The following is a 12453-nucleotide window of genomic DNA, read 5'->3' on the forward strand; positions in this document are numbered from 1 at the left end:
AAATTACATATCGATAAATTAATAGAAACATTGTCAAAGTTGATATAAATAATGAATATTTTTAAATTAATCAATATGCAAACCTTTTTAATTTTCTTAAAACAACAGAAAATGGACTTACAACTATTTTCAAAATAAACGATCCATATCATTCTACTACGTTTGTTTTATTCGACAGATAAAACAAATGGGAGATAATATTTTTGATTTGTCAATTATTTTTACAATCGAAATTAATAAATTTTAATTAAAAATTATAATCACTTTATTTTATAAATAAATAAAAAAAAAAATAGTGATCTCTCTCTATATCCCTTTTTAATATAACAACCATCATCTTATTTAGAAATTTGACCGATCATTTTTGATTTAATTCCACATACGAATAGATTCATTAAAAATTAAAATAAAATTGTTTATTTAAATTTCGAAAATGTTCATTTATCTTTTTCTTTTTAACTCAAACCACAATATACTAGTCACGTGTATTATTTTATCTCTTTCCACATAATAAGAGACAAATCGAAGAACTAGTAATACAATAATACACTTTTCGAAACCGGTAAGTGTTATACACGTGTGCAACAGGTTAAGAGGTCACTCAGCGAGCAATTGTATCACCGACTTGGTATAGGTTCTTTCCTGAGAGTTCAACTTCCTTTTCATTTCTTCTAACAGACGAATGTGAACGATAGAATTTTCGATAAAGAAAAATCATTCGAAGACAAACAAGAAAATTATATCTACGTTTCTCTACAAAAAGAAAAAAGAAACATAAATCAAAATGAAATAAATAAATAAATAAATATATAAATAAATTTATAACAATACTTTAATAATAAATTTTCTTCGCAATAATTTATCTTAACTATCAAAGTCGTTTTACAATCTTCCATCCTTTCTCCTGACCCTCTTTGATAAGCTCATCTATATTCGCCTAATTATAGAATATTCTCGATGTCGTTGGCCTCTTTATTGGATAAACCTTTCTACTACAATATATCTAATAATCGTTAAAATATCTGACATATGATAATCGATAATAATTTTGTATGAGATGATATAATTAATTAATTAATTAATTAATATTTTCTCTATTATTTCTAAAATATATTTAATATTAGATATTGCATTGGCTGGCAATGGGGTACTAGAAATATTTGGAGTATATGCGAAGAATGGAGACAGAGATTATCATGGTTATGGGCACCACGAGAAGAAAAGGTACAAAATAAAATAATAATTATATAAAACTGGTCTATAAATATATAATATATATTTGAAAAAATTAATAAATATAAAAATATTAATAAGATACTATACTTTGAAAAAATGATTTATTTATCTAACAAACAATCATGATTGATTTGATTTATTTATTGTTTTATCAACGACAGGTTGGTCTTGTAAAAGCTCAACATCCAACGGCACAAACTGTACCAGGTTTATATCGACAAACTGGTAATCCTTCTGAACATTTGTTGCACAGTGATAGTGATTTGAGATTGGATGCACAAGGAGCCTTTACACGGTAAATAAGATTAATGTTTTTACATTTAAAAATTGTCGAAATTATTTGGAAAACTTTCTAGAATAATTTAAAATAAAACAGACAGATAGATGTAACAAACAGAAAGGTTTCCAACTAGACCATGAAGCCAAAAAGCTTCTACAGAAAGGCATCGTTTTATTAACCTTCCTAGATTGCACTTTAATGATTCGACTTTCACATAGAAGCACTCAAAATAATCTAATGAAGACATTAAATGGTGCTTTGCTCAAAGGCATTCAAAAAGACCTAATGATACTAACGTTGATGTAACGTTAAGTGCAACTACTAAAGCATATGATTTAATTGATAACATTGATTTAACTAATTCCTTATCTTGACCTAGTAAACTAATTTCTATTTAAATATGCATTAATCAAATCATTTTGTTGAATCTATTTTATAATTTTATCATTTTTGTGTTGACCTAGAAAATATCTAATTTAAATGATATTGAATTGTTTGAAATTGTTAAAATCATGTGTTATATGGACCATAGATTCGAAGCTGTGGACAGAGATCTTCATCCACCACTTGGTACCGGAAGTAGTAGCACTATACCACCTCAGCCATTAAGGCCAGCACCTCAACCAAGAGCAACATCTCGTCCAAGACCGTCTCCACTTCAAACTCCTAGCACTGTCGATTATCTTCGTATGCAGGAGTCTGATCCTGGTCCTTTGACACCACCACCACCCTTGCAAAGAACAATTTCATCTAGAGGAACAGCAGCCTCGGTTTTCGTCTTCCAAAACGAACCGGTCAAGAATTATGGTATTTTCAAAGCACCTAACGATCATTCGGCCTTTAGATTCGATGGGGAAGGTAATACGGGAAAGATGTTGCAAGAAAATATACAAATGACATCTTATAATATGCAAAATCATTCGGATACGAGATTAGGAAGATACGATATAACCGAAGAAAGAATAAAAGAAACTTACGATCCAAGGTGTAATCCTTATAGACAATTTGAGACAAATAATAGATACAATGTTCATAATACACCTATCGCATCTCTCGATGTTAAAACTACTAATGACGATAAGACATATCCCGGTTATGACGTCGTACAAAGAAACCATCAATTGAGGCAACACGTTAGAAATGATTCGAGAGGATCGGCTAATAGTTTTGGTTTGACGAATCATACCAATTCAACCAGCCAAACTATCATGGAATCTATTTATGGGCCTCAGACCCTATGCAAGATGCTACAAAATGCTCAAAATTTGGAAAACGAATTGGATCGAAGGAACAACGAGGTTGCTCAAAGTATTGAAATGACACCATTCAGAAGTTCAACGATTCAAGATGACGTTGGCACGTCTTATCTGTATCATGATAATTCCTCGAATACTGGTCTTCAAAGAGTCTCTCAATATATTCAAAGTCTACCTGATCATCCTGCCTTCGATACGATCAATGATCACACGTCGATCACTCATCAAGATCAAGAACAAATACTTTATGCTGATGCTATGCAACCTCAAATGAATTCGTCTAAAATTAACAACAGCGAATCTGCATCGAGTCCTATACCACCACCACCTGCTCCACCTGATCCTCCTACTGACGTTCTCAAAAAGAATGGACCTACTACAGGTGAAAGGATTTTCAATGCACTTAGATCGGTTACCTCGCAAAGTTACATCGATGCCTCGGAATTTTACAAGTAAGATTTTTTTTATTTATTACTATATAACAAATATATTACTATATTTTTTTTATTTATTACTATATACAAATTACCATATAACTCTCTCGCATATAAATTATTTTAATTAGATTTAAAAAAAAAAAAAATTAATTATAAATTTAATTTTTAATTTTAGAAGTAAATCATTTCTTCTTATTTCTATTAAAATTTAATTTAATAATAAAATATATCGATAACTAAATGTTATCTAACCACTTTATGCGAAATAAATTTTGTAAATTATATTTCAAGTGGAACACGATGAATTACTGTATAAAATTAAAATCACACACACACACACACGCATCAATTTAATCATATTAAAAATTGAATGATGTTGAAAAAAAAAAAAATGAATTGCAGTTCCGTTCTATCGTCAGCTCAACAAGTTCAACGATTTACCTTCTCGAGATCGCCAAGTATGGTGAACGAGAATACAGGAAGTCGTTTACAGAACGAGGTACGTGACATATACACTGAAACCGATTCGGACGCCATTGGCCTTGATGCTTCCAGACGTAGTTCCGATCTTTACAGCCCCGAGCTAAACTTGGAAGCTCATAGAACTGCTCAGGAAGTAAATCATTTCTTCTTATTTTTCTATTTCTCATATCAACTGAGAGAAAATTTATCGAAATGTTTGGCCTTTCAGGTATATTACAGCTTACAGGATCCACCATCTTCGCCTTTATTGTTGAAGGATCATAATCATGAATCCTATACGTTCATGTCTGATCCAAGCTTCACTAGAACCTCCGAAGTAATTTTATTATTTAATATTATATATTTAATAATTATAAAATATATCTAATTATATATAATATATTTTTAAAAATCTTATAAAAAGATAATTTATATATTTAATTGTGAAACATTTAAATATATAATTATGTACATAATTTATTTTATTTTATTATAGGATATATTTAATAGTTTAGAACAGAGAAGGAAGAGTATAGAGAGACTGAATGGTATTCACGAGTTTGTAGAACATGAAACTTCCGATACTCAAAGGTAAGCTCTTCAAAGTCCTTAATACTCTCTCTCTCTCTTTGTATTAATTAATATTGAATCAAATATTAAATATTATGGATTTTTAATTGATCAATCTCAGACGGCGGAATAGTCAAGAACTTTATGCAGTTTTGGAAAACGTTCAAATAAAAAGAAGATTATCACAGGTATTTGTTCAAATTTTCTTTTTTCTCCCACGCATCCCTCCACCCCCCCCCCTTTGATAAATATTATAAAATAGAAAGATTTGTTTTCTTCTCTAACGAAATTAATAATAATAATAATAATATTTCGTAATTTAGCAAAGTCTCGAAGAAAATTATATTACGAATTACACTATAAACGAACACGAACACGAATCGAATTCAGGAAGTCGTCGTGGTTCACAGGGACCTGAACCTGAACCACCTCCACCGGATGAATCGAATTTGAAAAGAGCAATAAGTTGCGAAAGTGTTTGTTCAGATACAAGCGTGGTATTGAACGATCTTGAGGAAACACCTGTCGTAGGATACGTTTGCGTTGGTTTAGAACACGAAAGATGGGGTGGACGTGGTACCGATTCAGAAGGTGATTTAGCAGTTAGCGTTCTTGAAGCTAGAGAACTCGTTGCACCTGATGGTCAAGCAGCGCAAGATACTTTCGCAAGGTTTGTGTTTATAATTTAAAAAATAAAAAAAAATGATAAATTTCTAACGATTTTTACAAACATAATATTATATTTAAATAATTAATCATTTTGTTGTTTAAATAAATTACAGGGTATGTCTATTACCCGATAGACAAACGCACGTACAAACACGTTTATACAGAAGTTCACCATCGCCGAGTTATCAAGAAAAATTTTTATTCCCGTTGGACGGTGGTCCAGCAGGAAGAACACTCCTGGTCGAGGTAATAAAAAAAAAATAAAATAAAGTTTTTATTTAAGAAAAATCTAATATTAATGACAAATAATCGTAGGTGTTTTCTGACGAATCAAGTATCGGCGGTGGTGCTTCACTTATCGGCGAAGCTAGTTTAAGATTAGGCCCAGCGCCAAGACCACCTGCTACCACCTGGCTACCATTAACAGGACCTGCCTTACCTACGCCGCACTTGGGTGAACTTATGTTCTCTCTGAGCTACTTGCCAACTGCGGAAAGGCTTACTTTGGTCGTAGTAAAAGCTAGTAATTTACGTGGTTCTAACAACACTATTCCTGGGGATTTCTTTGTCAAGGTAATACAAAAGTGTTTCACCAAAAAAAATATATATATAAATATATCTGTATAAAAAAATAAAAAAGGAATATTAATTAGACATAATTGTTTTCGCAAAAGGTGTACCTGCTGCAACAAGGAAAAAAATTGCACAAGAAAAAGACGTCGGTGAAAAAGGGAGAGAAGAGTCCTATTTTCAACGAGGCAATAATATTCAGTGTACCTGCTCATGCTCTACAGGTATATGTCTAATTAAATAATAATATTATAATAATATTTCTTTTACATAATTTTTTAAATATAATCTATACGTAATTCTCTCTCTCTCTCTCTCTCTGATGCACACAATAAAGTATATAATTAAAAATAATTATTATTGTTGTATCTTTCATTTTTTTTTTTATTGCAGACAATTCAATTGAGACTGACAGTATCAGAGGTGCACAACGAACAAACCACAACCAACACTAGAACTAATCCTATAGGTCACGTTTTTGTTGGTTCCACTTCAGCTGGTAGAGCATTAGCACATTGGAGACAAATGTTAACAGCACTGAGACGTCCAGTTGCTATGTGGCATCCATTGAGAAAATGAGATCAGCTGGAAGTTGGGAGAAAGAAGGTGGAGGAGGAGGAGGAGGAGGAGGAGGAGGAAAATATACGATGGATATAAAGAAGATTAATTTAAATCAACAAGAGAAGAAGAAAAGAGAGAGAGAAACCGAACGTTATAACAGGCAAGAGCATAATGTGCACACTAATTAATTAGATTTTGATTCATTTATATTTACATTAAATGTCTCAAATGTTTTTTTTTTTTTTTTACGCTAGAATATGTATGTTTTTAAACAATATAACGTTTAGAAACATACAAAATATTATTAATTTTCGTTTGAAATTATTCTTATTGCAATATTAGATCTATAACAATTTGTATTGAATTATTTTAACAAAATTAAGATAACGAAATTGATTTACCGGGGTTATAATTAAATAATATTTGAAATTGTTAACATATAATTTATAATATAATATATGAATTTTTTGTTTCACACATACTTATATAATCTTAGGCTACGTTAGAGAAGAAAAGTAAAAGAAAAAAAAGAAAAATTCGTCGAATATTTTGATGTCCTTACATTTGTAATGTAAACACGGTTCAAGACTAAAAGAAAGTTTCTATCGAGCAAATTAAAAATGATATACATCGTATGCACGTTGATGAAAAAAAAAAAATGATTGAATAATTTGTTTAACGTAGGATTTCAAGACCATCGATATTTTTCCCCTTGACTCCTACTACCACTAATTGATCAAAATACGACTGATTGTGTGACGAAGTGTCGCGAATATATGCTAGAAGACAGAAAAAAAAAAACGACGAACATTATAATTTATTTGATAAATGTGTAATGAGCGAACAATCAATATATTATACATTGTTATTTTTCTTAGTTTTTTTTGTTTTTTCTTTTGTCCATTATCAAGCACAAATTAACATAATATAGATTTTAATTAAATAAAACTAAGAGATAACAAGAAAAGAAATATATATTACGCATATATAATACATGTATATATATATATGTGTTGGCGTTACTTTGTACAATTCGTTCATTCGTGAAATGATTAATTAAATCTTAATATAACTATACTGAACCGTTTTAAATGTGAAATAAGGTATAATTACATACTTCAACTTGGTAATATATGAATTTACAAGTGGCGAATAATTAAGATATGAAATTAAAATTTAATCCGTAGATTAGATTCGATTGAACAGCAAGATTAACAACAGAACATTGATTTTCAAAACACGGGAAGAGATAAAAATGGATAAAAAAACTACGAATATTATTGTAGAAATATAAGCAGATTTTAAAGATGTATCATACAACTACTATATAGTTTTAAAGTATAATTAAATTCTTTTTATATTATTTCTCTCAAAAATACCAAATTATTTCGGATGAGATCTAAGGTTTCAACGATTTAATTGAATTATACAATTTAATGCTGACATATATGAATAATAAAATTGTTGAGTTTCATTAAAAAATTAAATTTACACACACACACACACATACATTCCTGAAAATACGAATTATTATCGTGTATGTTTATTTTTTTATTCTGTTTTTATTTCTTTGTATTTTTATCCTCGTCCATCATTAGTTAGTTTTAACAACAAATATTTGTTCGTTCATACGAATGACCTCGCGACGTACACTATAACAATTCTATAACTATGAATGAAAAGAAAAGAAACAATACAGGAAAAATGGAATAACTCTTTTTCGAATAATCGTGACGAAAAAAATATGAGAAAATAATTTCGAATATTTTTCAAAACGAAACGAAACGAAACGTAACGTTGCGTTACGTTGTTGTCCTATACACGGACTGTTAATGTTTGTACAGAGTTTATCACAGTAACGTGCTCTTGATGTGCGGAAAAAAAGAAGTAAAATGAAAATAAAAGAAAAAAGAGAAAAATATATAAAAAAAAAAAAAAAAGGAATGACAAAGAAATCATTCAAAGAAAGAAACTATTTTCCCTGAAAGTCCTAAAAGTATAACAAAAAAAAAATAATATGAAAATATTAGAAAATAAAATAAAATTAAATTAAATTAAAATTAAAATTAAAATTAAAATAAAATAAAATAAAATATTATTCGACAATCGTGTTCGCTCCTTGGATCGTGCTCTTTCACACATATATACACATACATCACACGATGCTCTAACAATCAGTTTCCTTGAAATCGATCTTACCTTATATCAAAGATCCAAATTATATATGTATACATACACATATATATATCTGTCTCTGCACTTGGCGTTTGTGACCAAATTATACCATCTCCTCTCTCTCTCTCTCTCTCTCTCCTTCTCTTCCTCCTCTTCCTCTTACTCTTTCTAAAAAAAAAAAATAAATAACAAAAGAAACGTTGTAATCTACCGATTGATCGTACGATTCCCATTAGAAATTTTGACGATAATAAATCAATCGATTCTCGATCACGAAAAAATCGTATCGATGTGAATACAGATTTATTTATGGTCAATTAAAACAATGGGAATTTTATTTTGTCTTTGCGAGTCGAACGAAAATGTATAGGTAGCCTTCTTCTAAACACCTCACACATAGTCATATTCTATTACCTATAAATTTTGTACCTCTTCATACATAATACACAAAAATAAAAAGTAACAACTGAGACGTGAAATATATATATAATAAAAATTTCAAAACCTTCGTATATATATACATATATATATATATATATATATGTACACATAAAAATTATATAGATACATTATGAGAAAATTTTACACTCTATACTATACACTTTTTGTCATAAAAGATCGAACTATTTGAAATTCATTCTTAAAATAATTAATAATAAAAAAAGAAAAAAATAATAAAAAAAAAAAAATTACAAAAAAGGAAAAAAAAAAAAAWAAAGATATAAACACTTATTCAGGTTTTTTCTATCGCCAACTACTATGGGACTAAATATCGCTGAATTCTCATTAAAAGCTCCATTATTGTAATTAAAACTGTAAACGATAATCGACATCTTATTGCGAACGATAATTGTCTCTATCGATTATATTATGTATGTATGTATGTATGTACACAAAGGCGAGCCACGAGAACGGTTCGAGAGAACGATCATTTTTGAAAATATGGATTTGAAAAAAAAACATATTTAAAAAAATAAACAATAAATAATAGAGATCACAAAAAAAAAGAAACAGTAAAAAGATATTATAACAAAAAGGGATCATAATTTTCGAATGAAAAGGATATATAACAGCGCGCGAATATATTTAAAATGTATTAAATATTAAAATATTTGAATTAAATTGTGTTTACTAACTTGATATTTGCTCGAAATAAATGTTAAAACACGGAGACGTGCTGAACAACAACCCCTCGCAGCGGCTCGACTAGAAATGTCAAAATCAGCTGTGCAGGGCCGACCCCCACCACCGATCACCACGAGACCCAACCCCACTCCGCGTTGGTTGCGCGCGCATCGGCTCGGCACGTATCTTACTCTGCTGAAACTAAGAAAGTTATATTATTAATTAATTAATTAATTAATACTATGCAGTCCCCCCCAATGGCTCCACGTTGGTGCCATGCGAAAATAATTGTCTCCCTGGAACCTCAAAAAAACCGCCGGCATTAAACGTACGGACGGCATAGTGTTAATAATTAAATGAGACTGAATGTTCTAATAACTTGTTAACTTAACTAAAATACGGACTAATTGAACATATCTTTTGTTGTTATTAATATATTTAACAAAAACAAATACATCGGCACTCATTATTATATTATTATTATTATTATATAGATTATTACAATTATAATAATTATTATTATTATTATTATTAATATTACCGTTAATTAAATAAAGTTGATTTTTATCATGAGAATGTTTATTAATTGTATAAGTGTTCGTATTAATATAAATATATATATATAAATATATAATTAAATAATATATTTAATGAGAGGGCTGACATATCAACTAGAAATGGTATCTTCGAAAAATTATGATCTTTTTAATGTCAAATGGCTGTTCGCAATGGATTTTACATACACCCAACGAATCTTTCTTGTGGAACATCCTAAATATATACAAATCTAAAACGATCACACATACATACGTTTCATCTGTGTACACATAAAGAGGAGATAAATTATCATTTAACACTGTTGTATATTGGCACAAAAGTAATCTTTTATTCTTAATACCCGTGTATTAAATATTCATATATGCATACGTATACTTCTCCAAAAATATATATATATATATGCATATATGATGGTACACATTAAGTTTATTGTTAAACTGACTATAGAACATGTATGCGGAAAAAAGAAATTGTAAAGGAGATTAATATTGAAGATAGCTTGCAACTTGTTTACCAAAATTTAGTTTTGTCAGAGGCTAGTTATAGTTCGAGTTAACTGAAAATAATGGAAAGAATGATAAGCGATGTGTAAGTTCAAGAGAGGTGTGAGTTAATACGGAAAGAATGAATAGTGAGCATGTTAGAGAGAAAGAAAGGAAGAGAGATTAAAGAAAGAATGAAAAGAAGAGAGAATATGAGTGAGAGAAACAGCGAGAAAGGAAAATAGAGTGATGATGACAATAATAGTGCCAAGCGATTCGTACCCTGAATAATTGCAATTTTTACTAGAGCAATATTATATAGTACTAGTATTATATATTAAATAAATCGGTTATATATATGTAAGAACAAAAAAATACTGAAAAAGAAACGATTATGCTTAGATACGCATTAGTTGCAATACTTTTGAGACTACCTCCTGAAAACTTGAGAAGTGATAACGCTATATTAAATCTTAATGAAATGCTCTCATATTTTAATTGCATTTTAAAAGAATATTTTTCAACTTGTCCAGTTTACTTAATCTGTTAGAGATAATCTTTTGTAAATGCTCTAATCCACTATGTTGGATCTTATATATGAAAAAAAAAAAAAAACTATAAACGGTGATCTATCTCTGAAGAATTTTGTACGTCAATAGATAAAATGCTTGTTATCGCTTTGATAGTTAAAACAATGGGACGAATCGCAGCGCGTAGCTGTTGCATGGATGTATGATTCATACAAAGATACTATAAAATTTAAATTGTTTTATATTTTTGTTACGCCTCTCTGTGATATAATAAGGGCACATTCACCTCACCCTGTATATGCATTAATCTTTGTATCTTATTGAATTAAGGTGAAACTTTTTGAAGAACAATCCTTGCCATGCCCTTCCTAATGTATTTTGGACTGTGCTCGTGCGTACCATTAAGATCAAAAGTATTCATGTATTCCTTAATACGGTCTAAATACTTGACTAACTTCATGGACATCAAAGCTATTTGAAAAATACAAACTTAAGGGAACCGTTAAGTCTAATTCAGCCTATAATTACATTACTTTCTTTAATTACATTTTATAAACAATATTGAAGAATAGAAATATTTAATACGACAAGAAGTATAACTGAATGGATGAATGAACACATCATACCTCTTGTCACATTAGATAATTGCTATTGGCCTTAAAGTAAATATTCTAATCGTTCCATCTGATACATACTCTTTTAATCCTTTTCATTTTATTAAATAGACTTAACAGTCCTCTCTCAAAGTATTAACTAATGGGGTACGTTCGAGCTTGTGCTTGTGAAAAAAATATGAAGTGTATCATTACACATTGTATTGTACTGTACTTAATTATAAGAAAAATAATCTTAATACATTAAACTGTGAAAAGAAATATATTACAAAAGAAGACGTTAATCATTATACAGCGTGTATTACACACATACACACGCAGGGAATCATATACTATAACTATACACCATCATTGTTAACCATGGTTGCGGTTCTATTTACACAGTTCGTTTACTGAATAAATTCAGAAAAAATATATTTGAACTAATGTGACTGGTACTATAAAGTTTATAACTTTTATTAACCCATAGAATCTACTGATAAGAAAATGGAAAATTTCAACTTACTCCTTTGAAAGACGATTTTTGGAATTGATAACAAATTTTTCTAATTTCCATATTTTTACTTCTTTATTGACAACGTTGAATGCACTTTAAAATAAAACACTTCACTTTAATAATGAAATAAATAATCACGAAAAAAATAATATATTTTACATAGTTAATTACGTTGTTCAAAACGTGTTGTAATGAAGCACCGCATACAAGCATTTGAATATCAAACCAATCACAGTGCATCTTTTACCGCGCTCATTCCTGATTTGCAAATTTCATTATTTAAGATGACGACAGAAAATGTGGGAAAATTCAAAAACTAAACAAAATGAACAATTTTTTTTTTCTATATTTTTAAATAAAATAAATGCTAGATAAAGAAAACAACATTATCTAATGTACGTATTTAATGTCTTTAACGATATATATATGAGA

General features: G+C 29.3%; 1 protein-coding gene across 2 annotated transcripts in view; it reads left to right on the top strand.

Moving 5' to 3' along the window:
• LOC106787930 overlaps positions 1-6830 on the top strand; it is a 64808-nt gene extending 57978 nt beyond the window's left edge. The window contains exons 3-14 of one of the 2 annotated variants that reach the window (XM_014750712.1): positions 1125-1224; positions 1398-1531; positions 2049-3224; positions 3612-3825; positions 3901-4008; positions 4168-4262; positions 4363-4429; positions 4565-4911; positions 5024-5156; positions 5226-5483; positions 5585-5704; positions 5874-6830. In XM_014750712.1, the coding sequence (XP_014606198.1) occupies positions 1125-1224; positions 1398-1531; positions 2049-3224; positions 3612-3825; positions 3901-4008; positions 4168-4262; positions 4363-4429; positions 4565-4911; positions 5024-5156; positions 5226-5483; positions 5585-5704; positions 5874-6059 (2938 nt within the window). In that variant the 3' untranslated portion in view covers positions 6060-6830. The remainder of the gene's footprint in view (positions 1-1124; positions 1225-1397; positions 1532-2048; positions 3225-3611; positions 3826-3900; positions 4009-4167; positions 4263-4362; positions 4430-4564; positions 4912-5023; positions 5157-5225; positions 5484-5584; positions 5705-5873) is intronic. The other variant, XM_014750713.1, reaches the window with a different exon arrangement.
• The last annotated feature ends 5623 nt before the right edge of the window (positions 6831-12453 follow it).

Source organism: Polistes canadensis, unplaced genomic scaffold (assembly GCF_001313835.1).
Source record: "Polistes canadensis isolate GaletaPanama2010 unplaced genomic scaffold, ASM131383v1 scaffold_120, whole genome shotgun sequence".
Classification (NCBI taxonomy): domain Eukaryota; kingdom Metazoa; phylum Arthropoda; class Insecta; order Hymenoptera; family Vespidae; genus Polistes; species Polistes canadensis.